The sequence below is a fragment of the Myotis davidii genome, unplaced genomic scaffold, assembly GCF_000327345.1.
Source record: "Myotis davidii unplaced genomic scaffold, ASM32734v1 scaffold133, whole genome shotgun sequence".
NCBI classification, from domain to species: domain Eukaryota; kingdom Metazoa; phylum Chordata; class Mammalia; order Chiroptera; family Vespertilionidae; genus Myotis; species Myotis davidii.
In genome coordinates this window covers 125,169-137,887 of record NW_006284732.1, presented here as the reverse complement: position 1 = coordinate 137,887, position 12,719 = coordinate 125,169, and the positions used below count along the sequence as shown (strand labels likewise).

Genomic DNA, 12,719 nt, shown 5'->3' with positions numbered 1-12,719 from the left:
GGGGTAAGAATGTTGGCCTTGGGATCTAAAGGCACAGTGAGGAGGCCCCTTCGCCATGTCATGTCATAGAGGAGCTTTGCAAGAAAACTAAAGTTGTGAACCTGGAGGTGAGATACCCAGTGAGCCCGAGAAAGAAGAAAACCTCTTATTCAGAGGAGGGGACAGTCATGGAGGAGATAAGGAGATAAGCCGTTTACAGTCCCAGGAATGGCTCAGCCTTGTGGGGTGAGAGAGTGAAACTGAGGTAGCTGACTGTGGTTTGGGACAACTGGGCTTTATGAGGGGGTACATGGTAGCCCTGGCCGGGCACCGAGGTAGAATGAGAAAAGAGGGAATGGGGGAATTTAGTAAGATGCAGTGTAGACGTGAGGTGGTTAATGGCTGTAAGACTAATCCGTCAACCCCCATAATAGAGACTGAGGAGTGGACAAGGGTCCCAGCGAATTCAGAGAGGGCAGAATAAGTGGCCCCAGTGTCAATTAAAAGGAGACCGGCTTACCTGCCACCACAGTCGTTACCCAAGGCTCTGTCCTGGTGGTGTAAGTCTGTGGGGCCGTGTCAGGGCCTGGGCAATCTTTGGTGGGCAGTCCCAGAAGGTCTGGGAGCTCCAAACCGGATCCAGAGGGCGGCCATGCTGGACTGGCTGAGGGCTGAACCAGAGGGACAAGACCACAGTCTGCTTTCCAGTGGCCTTCCCTTCCGCACCTTGGGCAGGCCCAGGCGGGGGTCTCGGGTTTGAGCAGGACTTGGCTCAGTGCCTTTCCTTGCTGCATTTGAAGCATGGGCCCCGAGGAGGCTTGGCCCCTCACTTACCTGCAGTTGGAGGACCGGCACTTTGTTTGGGGTTCATGGGAGGGGTGGCTAGGAGCTGGCAGGCCTCCTTCTGGGCCTCAGCCTGGCCTGATCGCACCGTTGTGTTTGGATTTGCGTCTCTATGATTAAAGACCTTGAAGGTCAGGCTAACGAGGTCTTTTTGAGGGGTTTGTGGACCTGTATCTATTTCTTGAAGTTTACAGTGTATGTCGGGGGCTGACTGGGATATAAAATGGGTGTTTAGAAGAAGTGTTCCCTCTGGGGTGGTGGGGTCTAAGGTGGTAAATTTCTATAGAGGAGAACAAGGGGACATAGATGTCATGCCAAGTCAGGTCATAGGCCTGGGGCAGGCTCCTTAGTAAAGGTGGTTGGGTCAGTGGAAAAAAAACCTGAGATGCTTCTCAATCTGTGTGAGGCTGGGCATAGAGAATGGCACTCGGACTCAGACTATGCCCTCAGTTCCTGCTGCCTCCCTCAGGGGTAGAATGGATGCAGGAATAGAAGAGGCTGTTGAGGAGGGGAGTCTTTGGGTGGCCTGAGAATAAGTGTTAGATGGGAAAGGCTGTTTCAGGGACTGGGGAGAAGGAGGTTGCTGGTTCAGAGGATCTGGGTTTTGGGAATCTACTGCAGGTGAGGGAGAAGATGTATAAAGGGGGTGGAGGTTAGTGGGAGAGGTGGAGAGGAATGATTGACTGGGTTGAAGTATCAGAAGACAGAGAAAGGGGCTGAGGATCGGTTTGAGGGGGCAAAGGGGACTTTGCGAGGAGGATCTGATGAGTGGAACAAGAGGAGCAAAGCGAGGGGCGAGAGCGGAGGAAGAAGAAAGCCTGTACGGAAGGGATCTCTGAGGCCTTCCCTGTCCGGTGGCAGAAATTATCTAGGTTCCTGAGGATGTTGAAATTGAAAGTGCCATTCTCGGGCCACTTAGAGCCATTATCGAGTTTGTATTGTGGCCAGGCAGTGTTGCAGAAAAATGAGCTTCTTTGGTTTGATGTAGCCAGAAACACCAAGGGTCGAGAGATAGGCGAGGAGACACCCTAAGGGTGTGTTTTGAGGGGTTTGGATTGAGAGGTCCCCTGACTAGAGGGAAGGGCTATCGGAAGTTGGAGAAGGAACAGGAGCATCTTCCTGCTCCCTCACCCAACCTGTAGAGAGAGAGAGCCGAGAAAATGTTCGGAGATCGTCACCCCGAGACACTTTTCCCGTGGATAGGAAGAGTATTCCCGGCCAGGTGCCTGGGCTTTTGTAGTACGAGTAGCCGAGTAGACGGGAAATTCTGAGACCCTAATGCCCCTCCAGGTCACAGGGAGCGAGAAAAAAAAGGGGAGGAGGGTTAAGTTGAGTCCGAAGGCCTACCGGGAGGCGGGAGGTGAAGAGATCCCCACAGGTCCTGGTTCGGCAGGATTCGAGAGGGGCCGGGGACAGGCCAATCAACCCAGAACTGCACCACCGAGCAAAGTCAGGAAGTTAGCCCGGGTCGGGCTTCTGCTGTGCACTGCTTCCCTGAAATGCTCAGGATATGGTCCAGGAATCGTCCCCGTTCCCGTTTGCCCCTTCTGGGTTTTGGCACCAGAATGAAATATCAGTTGGGAGCCGAAAACCAAGTATTAGAGGCTTTATTAGGAAAAAGACCTGCCGGACTGTCTTGCAAGGGGAGAGCAGCAACCCGTACTGAGGTGAGCACTCCTTTTGAGGGGAGGAATGGGAAGGAATGGGGGCTTAGGGTACTCGGCGTGCGCTGATTGGTGGCTTAATGTATGGTCCATATAAGGTACATGGTTAGGCACTCAGGTATTTCCGGGCTGCAGGTTACATCATGTTTACTGTTACTCTGCCCACCAGTTGGGGGAAGGCAGGATCTATCAATCACAACAACCCTCGCAAACTTATACCGTGGGCAAGAGATCAGATGCTGGCACAGGCATTCAAGGAGGGCCAGTGGTCCTCACACTGGAACATGCGACCAGTTTACCCCAAAACCTTGTCGAAACACAGTGTTGGGCCACACCCCCAGGCCATTGCTTCAAAAGGTCTAGAGCAGCGGTTCTCAACCTGTGGGTCGCGACCCCTTTGGCAGTCGAACAACCCTTTCACAGGGGTCGCCTAAGACCATCCTGCATATCAGATATTTACATGACGATTCATAACAGTAGCAACATTACAGTTATGAAGTAACAACGAAAATAATTCTATGGTTGGGTCACAACATAAGGAACTGTATTTAAAGGGCCAGAAGGTTGAGAACCACTGGTCTAGAGTGTCGCCCAGGAATGTGCATTTCTAACAAGTCCCCTAGTGGTGCCGGTGGTGCTGGCCGAGGCCCACACTTTGATAACCACGGCTTAAGGGGCACATGTGGCCTGGGCTGGGACCTTCTGGCCCCAGGAGTAGATGTACATCCCCACTGACTCGAGTCGTGCAAGCCCATTTGGAAAACTTAGTGGCCGCAAGCAGTTGTCTTTTTAAATGATCTCTTCCGTTTTAAATGATGTATACATGTATTGGTTCATGGACTCCCACAATAACCCTATGTGGTAGATGTATAGTCTCCATTTTTAAAAATAATAGGTTTTTATTGATTTCAGAGAGAAAAAGGGAGAGGGAGAAAAATAGAAACATCCATGATGAGAAAGATCAATGATGAAAAACATCAATTAGCTGCCTCCTGCACACACCACACAGGGGATGGAGCCAGCAACCCAGGCATGTGCCCCAACCAGTAACCCAACCATGACCTCCTGGTTCGTGGGTCAACACTCAACCATGGAGCCACACCGGCCGGGCTACAGTCCCCATTTTTATAGACGAGGAAAATGAAGCTCAAAGTGGGGGCTTGGGGGGCGGAGTGACTCCTCTGCAGGGCTCTCCCTCTGGTTCCCTGAGCTCAGATTCTGTACTCAGAGCCCAGCCTGGAGAATTCCTGGCTAGTTTAATCCTCAGAACTCAGATTTCCCTGATCTTTGTAAATCGCACCTACCATCACCTCGTCTGAAAAGAAAGCCATTCACATCCATCCACAACCAGCTGCAAACCTGTGCATATGGGCTCCACTCTCTCTCCCACCCACTGTGGCCACTTCCTGCTGGATCTCATGACCTGGGTCCTCTTTCCACATCCTCTTGCACCCAAATGCCATCGGATCTGACTTCCTTCTTCCTGCTTCCATATGTCTTAACAAACTGGCCCCCAGCTGCTGTGGACCTAAGAAGCCCGGCATGCAGGGTGGGCAGGTGTGGGAAACGCCTGGGAGAACGGTCGGGAAGGATTTGTAAAGTCTGGAGTTGGACAGACCTGCTTGCCTGGCCCCTCTCCCAGGAGGGGCCTCCAGGTTATGAAGGCACCTTGTTGTCACACCCCCTCACTGGGCAGGCTGGCCAGGCCCCTTCTTGCCCCTTCCATGTCCTTTGACAAGTGCTGGTTGGTGCAGACTGGGTTGGAGTGTGAGCTTTGAACCCCAGCCAGGTGGGCACCTATGAGATTCACCCAGAGAGGCAGACACAGGGTGCAGAGGCCCCTTTCAGCTGAGTTCCAAGTTCTCTGATCTCTCTGCCTCCTCACCTTCCGCAGGCCGGAAGTGCCTCCACGGTGGCGCTGACTAGCGCATCCCCAGGACGGGTGTGCAATGCTGAGACCTGTCTGGCCAGACACCCACAGTCACGTGTCTGCAGGTAACCCTGGAGCCCAGCGTCCTGCCGGCTCCCAGCACTGTGGAGCCAGAGCTAGGGGCAGGATGGAGGAAAGGCGTGCCCAGAACTTCAACATAGGCCCCAAGGACTTTTGATGGCGTCAATGTTTCACACTGCAGCAGAGGGATTATCCCCACCCACCCACACCAGTGAGCAGGGGCTGAGCACTAACCCTCAGCACAGGGCAGAGCGGGGGGCTCAGCACACACATTCCTCGGGAACTTCCAATCTGGGTGCCACCTGAGACAGGCCCCTCGAGAGAGAGCATAGTGTAAAGCTCCAGTAGGAAGAGGGTCGAGTGCCCAAAACACAGTCAGAAATGACAAGATGCAAGAGTCAGGTCGCCAGGAACAGAGAGGGTCACTGGGACGGGGCTGAGGGCGATTTCACAGAGGCCCCATCTGTGTGAGGGTCGGGGATGGGAAGGAGAGCGGGGGCTGGCCAGGGGGAAGAGGCCGCTGTGAGAAGGAGCAGGGCGGGCTGGGGCCTGCGGGAGGCAGACACCTCACTGGCCCTGGTGCTCCCCGTGCTTGGGCCGAGAGGTGCACGTTCTATTTTACTACTGAATGCAGAATCGCCCAAGTCAAACTGCTCTCTGTATGTTGCTTTAGACTCAGGAAGGTGCAACGGAAGCTTTGTCGTGTCTCATGTAAACTCGACCTAAGCAGCGGTTCTCAACCTTCCTAATGCCGCGACCCTTTAATACAGTTCCTCATATTGTGGTGACCCCAACCATAAAATTGTTTTCGTTGCTACTTCATAACTGTAATGTTGCTACTGTGATGAATCGTCATGTAAATATCTGATACGCAGGATGTATTTTCATTGTTCGCGACCCACAGGTTGAGAACCGCTGAACAGGGATCGGACTTGCCGACCTGCACCGATGAAACGAGGGCCTGTTCCTCCGACTTTCTTCCTCCCCCAACGCTGTTCCCGATTAATCACACCAGCCGTGCGGACGCTTTCCCACGGCACACGCGTCCAACTTCTCAAGCCACAGTTAACCGAGTCCCTTCGCCCCACCCAACCCCGAGGCATCCGGGTCAGTAGCTTGGTGTGCCTCCTCCCCCTGCTTTCCGACCTTTTCAAGAAAACCTTGTCATTTTGGTAAATGTTAACTCTACGTTTTTACCAATTTTGGTTTGGAATGAGTGTTTGTGCTCGTTAGAACATGCTGCTTCCCTAGATTTGAAACGTCACCTAAATAATTGATCCAGTGCTCAGCTGACAGTTCTTTTGGTGGTGCCTTATTTACTGTGAAAATGCTCTCTTCCAGAAAAAGCAGCACAGAGCCCCCTTCCCACGCACCCCGTCCCCGGAGGCCAGGAGTGGAAGGGAAGCGGGGAGACACAGAGAGAGAAACATTGATGTGAGAGAGACGCATCAATTGGTTGCAACCCAAGTACATGCCCTAGACCAGAATCAAACCCAAGACCCCTCAGTCCACAGGCCAACACTCCAACCTCTGAGCCCAAACAGCCAGGGCTATTTTTTTGCCTTAAAGAACCCTCCCACTCCCCCCGGCCCCCCCACACACATTACATACACGCCAGGCCCCCAGCCCCGAACGGCTCCCTGGATGCAGTTTTAGAGCCATTAGACTTCATTCTCCTCTGAGGGCGGAGCCCCCAGCCTGGTGGTGCTTTGTGTCTCCGAGGACGTTCTCGTCGGGGAAGAGGAGGGTGCTGCCGCTCTGAGCTTTAAAATGCCAAGGAGCCACTCCCTGTAACGTGTGGATGCAAAGAAGTAAATGAGGGGGTCGATGGCACAGTTCATGTTCATGAGGGACACGGTGAGCTGCAGGGACACTTTGAAGGCGCTCTGCTCGGGGCAGGAGGGCAGGTAGAGCATCTGCCTCACCATGAACTGGGCGATGTTGAGGTGGTAGGGGCTGAAGCACACCAACACGGCGACCAGCACCACCAGCGTGAGCAGGCAGGCCCGCCGGTGGTGCCCTTTCTCGCTTGTCAGAGGGTTGTCCCGGGCCGTCCTGCACAGTTTCACTGTGATCTGCACGTAACAAAATAGCATGACCCCCAGCGGCACCCAGAAGCCCACGACACAAGCCCCCAGGATGATGAGGGACAGCCTGAAGACCTTCTCAACGCTGGCGTACTCCATGCAGGTGACCTTGCCTGCCACAGGCCCGGTCAGGGTTATCAAGAGCAGGGGCACCGTCTGCAGGCCCGCCAGGGCCCAGACGGCCATGCAGACCAGCCTTGCTCGGTTGGCACTGCGGAGCTGGGGGCGCTGGTGGGTGCGGACCACAGCCAGGTAGCGGTCCACGCTCACGCACGTCATGAGGTAGATCCCCCCGTAGGTGTTCATGTAGAATATGAACGCCGTCAGCCTGCAGAGCCCTTCCCCGAAAGGCCAGCTGAAGTCCAGCGCGTAGTAGGTGATCTTCCCAGGCAGAGCCAGTGTGAACAGAAGGTCGGACACTGCCAGGTGGACCAAGTAGACGCTGGTTGAGTTGATCTTCTTGTCCTTTTGACAGGCAAGGAAGAGGGCAAGTGTATTTCCCAGGGTGCTGAAGACCAGGAGGACTGTGTAGAACAGACAGAGTGTCACACTGGCTGCCCGGGGTGGGTGATGAGGATGGCAGAAGCTGGCATTGTGGGAGATGCCGCTTGGGGTGTCTGTGCTGGAAGCCATGTCAGAGAGGACCTCAGGGAGACAAAAATAAGTAAACTGTGATACTGAATCTGTGGGGTGACAGCTCTATACAGCAATAATTAATAGTTTGCCAAGGCAGCATGCACACAAAAAACGTGTCTTTTAAACAAACTTATTATGCTCACAGCAGATTTTGATCAGGACACTGTGTGAATGGCTTTCCTCTGCTCCTCAACATTGGGAGCCTCAGGTGGGAAGAGTCAAGGGCAGAGGCTGGGGCCATCTAGAGGGGACTTCATTCAGGAGGTGGCAGGTAATGCTGGCTTTGGCCTATAGCCTCAGCTGGGGCCATCAACGAAGGCACCTGTGCGTGGGCTCCTGGGCCGGGCTTCCTCTCAGCATGGCAGCCTGAAAGGAATTAGATTCTCACACAGCAGCTGGAGGCTCCAAAAGAAAGCAACCCAGTGGCTGGGTAGACGCTCCATGTATTAACCACATCTTTTATTTTCTGTGTTCTGATGCAGTGACCGCTTGCTGCCTTGATGACTCTGCAGGGACTGCCCCGCCCTGGGTGAGCCAGTTCCTTGAGTGTGTCTTTCAAATCCTGATGAACCGTTCAGTCCAGAGCCACACCTCAGCCAACTCTTTGTTGGACTCTTACACTCTAGGCCACTATCCAATATCCTCCCCACCCCGTCCTAATCACCCCAGGGCCAAGGTGCCAGATGCCCAGGAGCAGCCTGTGTGTCCCAGAGCCTATGAAATTATTCAAACTAGCCAATCCTACACCTGCCTACCCCACCTTGCCTGTTCCTTTCCACAGAAACCACAATAAAGGCCCTCGCCCTCACTTCCGCCCCTCTCCCTCTGCCTCCCGGCCGACCCAGAGCTTCCTGTGGGGCCCCCTGTGATGTGGTGTGCCCCTTCTTGGAATCTCTAAAACAAACCCTCTTTTTCAACGGCAATTGCCTCCTGATCTGTCGGCCTTATGGAACCTCAAATTTTCCATCGGCGCACTGCGCCGCCTCCTCTAACCTAGCCCGCATCATCTCTCCCACCTCCCTCCGTCGGTTACCAGGGAGTCACGAACCCACCCTGAATCGGGAGAAGGGGACAGAGCCGCCACTTCTCATAGGAGGAACGTGAAAGAATTTGCAGCCGTTTAAAATCCAACACGTGCACGCAAACACGTATGCAAATGGCAACAGTGCAGCTTGACGATTTTCACACAGTGAACACGCCCTGTGATTAGCACCCCGACTAGGACACTTACCTCATCAGCCCCCCAGAAGCTCTCCTGCACCAGCCCCACCCCGCTCGAGGGTGACCACTATCCTCACTTCTGAAATCACTACTCAGGTTCTGAGGCTCTTCTTCCTCCCCTCCCTCCCTGAACAATCCGGCCCTCCGGCCACCTGAGCTCCCAGGGCACCGTGTTGAGTTGGGGACTGTGGGGAGGGGTGTTCTTGCAGGAGCCAGCGTCCCAGCAGGGCAAGGACATCATCTCTTGGGCAAATTGAGCCCAGGAGGGTCCCAGAAACAGCTCAACTCACCTTCTAGAACAGTGGTTCTCAACCTTGGCTGCACATTAGAATCACCTGGGAATCTTTTTAACATCCTGATTTCCGGGCCTCATCCTCCGGAAATTCTGGTTGAGAACCACTGATCTAGAATCAACTTCTCCAGTCACGGAGCGGCTATGAGAGCCCTGGTTAGAAGTAGTGTGTCCCTTTCCCTGTTTCTCCACAAGCATGGACTGGCTCCCGAGATGACCCGGCCCTTGGCCATTGTCCCCGCTTCCTGATTTTCCCGGCCTCTTCCCAGGACACAGCATCGGGCAGCCTGGCTCGGCCTGGCCCTCAGCCCCAGGGCCTTGGGGCTCACCGCAGTCACTTCCTCAGCCGAGGGTGCCTGAGCCCTCCCTTCGCTGCCTGGCACAGCTCACAACCCCTTGGCCTGCTAAGGGCCACCTCCTCTCTGAAGCCTCTGAAAACGTGAGCCCCTCCACGCTTGGAGGCACTTGATGGCAGCTCTCAGGTGTGCCTCTCCCAGCGAACCCTCCGCAGTGAACCTCTGCAGCGTCAGCACCCCGGATGCTGCGGCCTGGCCTGGGCCTCCTTTTTTGGTCTTTGGCACAAAACAAGTGCTCTGGACCTTGGTCCTGCTGGCAGCCCATGCCTCCCTTCCCAGAGACACCCACAGAGAAGTCACCTGCACACCCCGGGGAGTGGGCAGGTGCTGTCGCCCTGTGAGTCTAGTTGTGACTGTTTCCTTCTGTCCTATCTCTGTGTCCTCCACGGGCTGGGATTTAGACCATAAATATGACTATCAAGCCCCCAGAGTCAGTCTGGGCAGATCAGACCCCAACTCGGAGCCCGAGAGAGAGGGGCACACTCTCGGGCCCTAACACCTCTCATCTGCACTGCTTCCAGAAGGTTCTAAAGGTCACCCTGGCATCTGACCCGAGGGAGCCAGCCTGGCAGTTTTCCCTTGAGGCTGACGCCGGACTTCGATCCCTCTGGCCTGGCCTGGCCTTCTGCCCAGACAGGAGTGGCAGGGACCCCTGGCCGGGGAGCTGGGGCCGGCAGGGATGTTCCACCCCCTGACAACAGAGGCAGGGAGAGGGCCTGTGAAGAGCAGCTACAACCTGAGCCTTTCTCTCTGAGCCCCAGCACCTGTCTCCTGCCCTGAGGAGACTCACCTGTGGTCCACGTACCTGGCTCACCAAGGGCACGTGCAGCGAGCCCGCAGAGTCGTGGCCGGTGGCCAGCTGCCTTCCTCCGTGATGGTGCCTGCACCCTCCGCTCTGCAGGAATGGAGTCAGCTCACCACACTGGAATCCGCACTCTTGGGGCTTCACCCACCCCTGCTGAAAAAAAAAGGAAACAAAGCAGGGTATAATCTTCCTGCCACAGGACGTGCACAATCAGCCACAAGACCTCCCAACCAGGCCTGGCCCCCGTGGCTCCCAACGAGGGAGGGAGGGGAGTCGCTCTGGGAAGCCGCTTTCTGTTCTCTTTCTGTGCCCCCCACACAAAGGCTGGGGTTTAGACCATAGACATGACTACCAAGCAGCCACCATTCTCCCCTCTCACTCCCTGAGCCCCGCGCCTGGAGTGAGGGCCAGGGAAGCGAGAGGTGCCCTGTGGGGACTGTGATAAGCTCAGCTCCTGTAGGGAAGTGGAGGGGAGACAGCCTGGCTCAGGGTCTCTTGGATTTGGGGCCTTAATGGAGCCTGACAGCCACACCTGCAGCTCTGGTGGACGGCAGTCCGAGGGCTGCACTAGGCGGGGCTGGGCAGCTGGATGGTCCCAGCTCTTCTCTCCCTCTCGTTTCTCAGAGAACGGTTTTCTCCACCATATCTGGCTAATCAGTGAGGCATCGCGCCCATCCTGTGACTGGGACGGAGCCTCGCTCCTAATAGTCCCCCCTGCCTTTCTCTGAACACCTGGTGAGGCCCGCTTCCGTCAGCAGCCAGCTCTCCAGCCCGGCCTGAGCCACTCCCCACGGCATGGCATCCCACGGGCCTCGGTTTCCCCCAGGCCACCGTGTGGCTCAGCACGCTCCCCTCCTCGACCTCCCACTGACGAAGGCCACAGGACCCAACGTTCCCCAAGTATACATCGGGTCCTGAAAGATGCCCCCCGAAGCTCCCGATCTATTGGAGAGAAGTTTTGTAAAGAAGCCCTTTCTCACCAGAAACTTACCGTACACTTCCCCCCCAGCACCCCCAGAAGGAATTGCTCATGCAGCTTCCAGAGCTGCCTGACATGCACGCTTCCCAAACCCGAGGGGAACCTTCCTCCGTGTCCCCAGGACGTGTAGGGTTCACCTCGTGAAAGGTGAGACCCAGAGGCTGCTCCTCCTGGGCTGGGTGGAGGCCCTGCGGCTGCAGCTGGGTGACCACCCTGGGTGTTACCCTGGGAGCAGCTTCGCAGGCACTGATTTCTGACACCAGCTGTGTCTGCCAGAGAAAGCAGAGGTGACACCCTATCTCATCTCTGCGGCTTGCACGCCTGCATTCCGGGAGCATCTTCAGCCCCGAGAGTACGCGTGTAGCCTGGTGTGGTTTCGTTCAGGGTACAGCCGTCCGGGGCTCTGTGAAGCTAATGCATCCCCCTGCCTTTCTTTAAAAATGAGGAAGAAAAGGAATGAGAAAGGGTACAGATGTATTTGTTTCCTTTTTCAAAACAATTTTTGAATTATTACTAGGACTTCTGGACACTTAACTAAAACATATTTATTCGCTCACCCCTAGCGAATGTCCACATTACCCTGAACTTCCAGAACTAGCGAGGGATACCACAGCGACAAACCCGTCCTTCTGACAAGCAGACGGGGGAGACCTCTGTGGAGAGACAGACGCGCAGGGAGAGTGGGTTCAGGGCCGTAAGGGAACACCCGGGAGGAGGCTGTTCCGAGTCCTGAGTGCGGCAGTCAGGGAGGTTTCCCAGATGAAGACGTAGGATGGGGAACAATTTGCCAAACATATCCCGCCACTGACGCAAAGGGAAAGCGCGGGGAGCTGTGCACTTGATCCTTGTGTCACTTTCACTCACATTGCATTGACCCACACAAGTCACATGGCCACGTCTAACTTCAAGAAGACAAGGAAGTGAAATCCTGCTATGTGCTGGGGAGAAACACTGGCAAACCAAAGACACCACTAAATGCGTCGGTCTCTCCCTCCCAGGACTCATGTGTCCAGCTATCCACTGGTGACGGCCTCAGCACACAGGATCAGGCCAATGTGCTTAACTCCTCAGACCCATTCCACCTCCAGGACTGGCCCATCTCTACAAATACTGCTCCCCCCCCCCAGCCCCCACCAGGCCATCCTGCAAGCCTCCCTTGCTCTCCCTCAATGTGCCATCCACCCCCAAGTCTCCTCTACAACATGCTTGAGGCGGTGGCCATAGAGTAGGCTTTGCCATCTCTCTCTCTCCAGCAAGCCAACCACAGCTTCTCGTCCCCAGTCCTGGCTCTCGACCTTAACACTCCAATCCACTCTACATTCTCCATCCCATGGTGAGAATGAGTTTGCTTAAATATACAGTGGCCCTACATTTCTCAGGAGCATGACCCTAATTCCACAACCTGGCATTTGCTACTCTCTTTGCCGGAAACGTGTTTCCCCCGTCCCACCTGCCCTATGGCAAGTCGCTTTAAATCATCCTCAGTCAAGACAGCTCTGGCACCTCTCCTCCAGGCAGCCTACCTTGACTGCTCCCATCCCCCCCATTTCATATACATAGATGCTCATCATATGACCCCCCCCCCGGTACCCTACACATCTATATTAGTGTCCACTATAATTGATACCATTTGTTGGATTGTGAGCCATTGCGAGACATGATGAGCTTTCGTAAATTTTAGTCTCTCTAGGGCAGCGGTTCTCAACCTGTGGGTCACAACCTCTTTGGGGGTCGAACAACCCTTTCACAGGGGTCGCCTAAGACCATCAAAAAACACATATATAATTACACATTGTTTTTGTGATTAATCACTATGCTTTAATTATGTTCAATTTGTAACAGCATTAGGAAGGTTGAGAACCGCTGCTCTAGGGGCTGACACAGGCCTTGGCATGGAAGAGGTGCG

At 55.0% G+C, this 12,719-nt stretch overlaps 1 protein-coding gene across 1 annotated transcript; it reads right to left on the bottom strand.

The window, feature by feature from the left end:
• Nucleotides 1-6,038: 6,038 nt before the first annotated feature.
• On the bottom strand, nucleotides 6,039-9,974 carry LOC102764491 (G-protein coupled receptor 183). Its single transcript, XM_006755047.2, has 2 exons — nucleotides 9,835-9,974; nucleotides 6,039-7,169 (listed from the first exon to the last, which is right to left on the bottom strand). The coding sequence occupies exon 2, from the start codon at nucleotides 7,155-7,157 to the stop codon at nucleotides 6,099-6,101; it is 1,059 nt and encodes a 352-aa protein (XP_006755110.1). The 5' UTR covers nucleotides 7,158-7,169; nucleotides 9,835-9,974; the 3' UTR covers nucleotides 6,039-6,098.
• Nucleotides 9,975-12,719: the final 2,745 nt, after the last annotated feature.

What these genes read in the sequence shown, in the direction of transcription:
- LOC102764491 (XM_006755047.2), bottom strand. Translation starts at nt 7,157, where the DNA reads ATGGCTTCCAGCACAGACACCCCAAGCGGCATCTCCCACAATGCCAGC.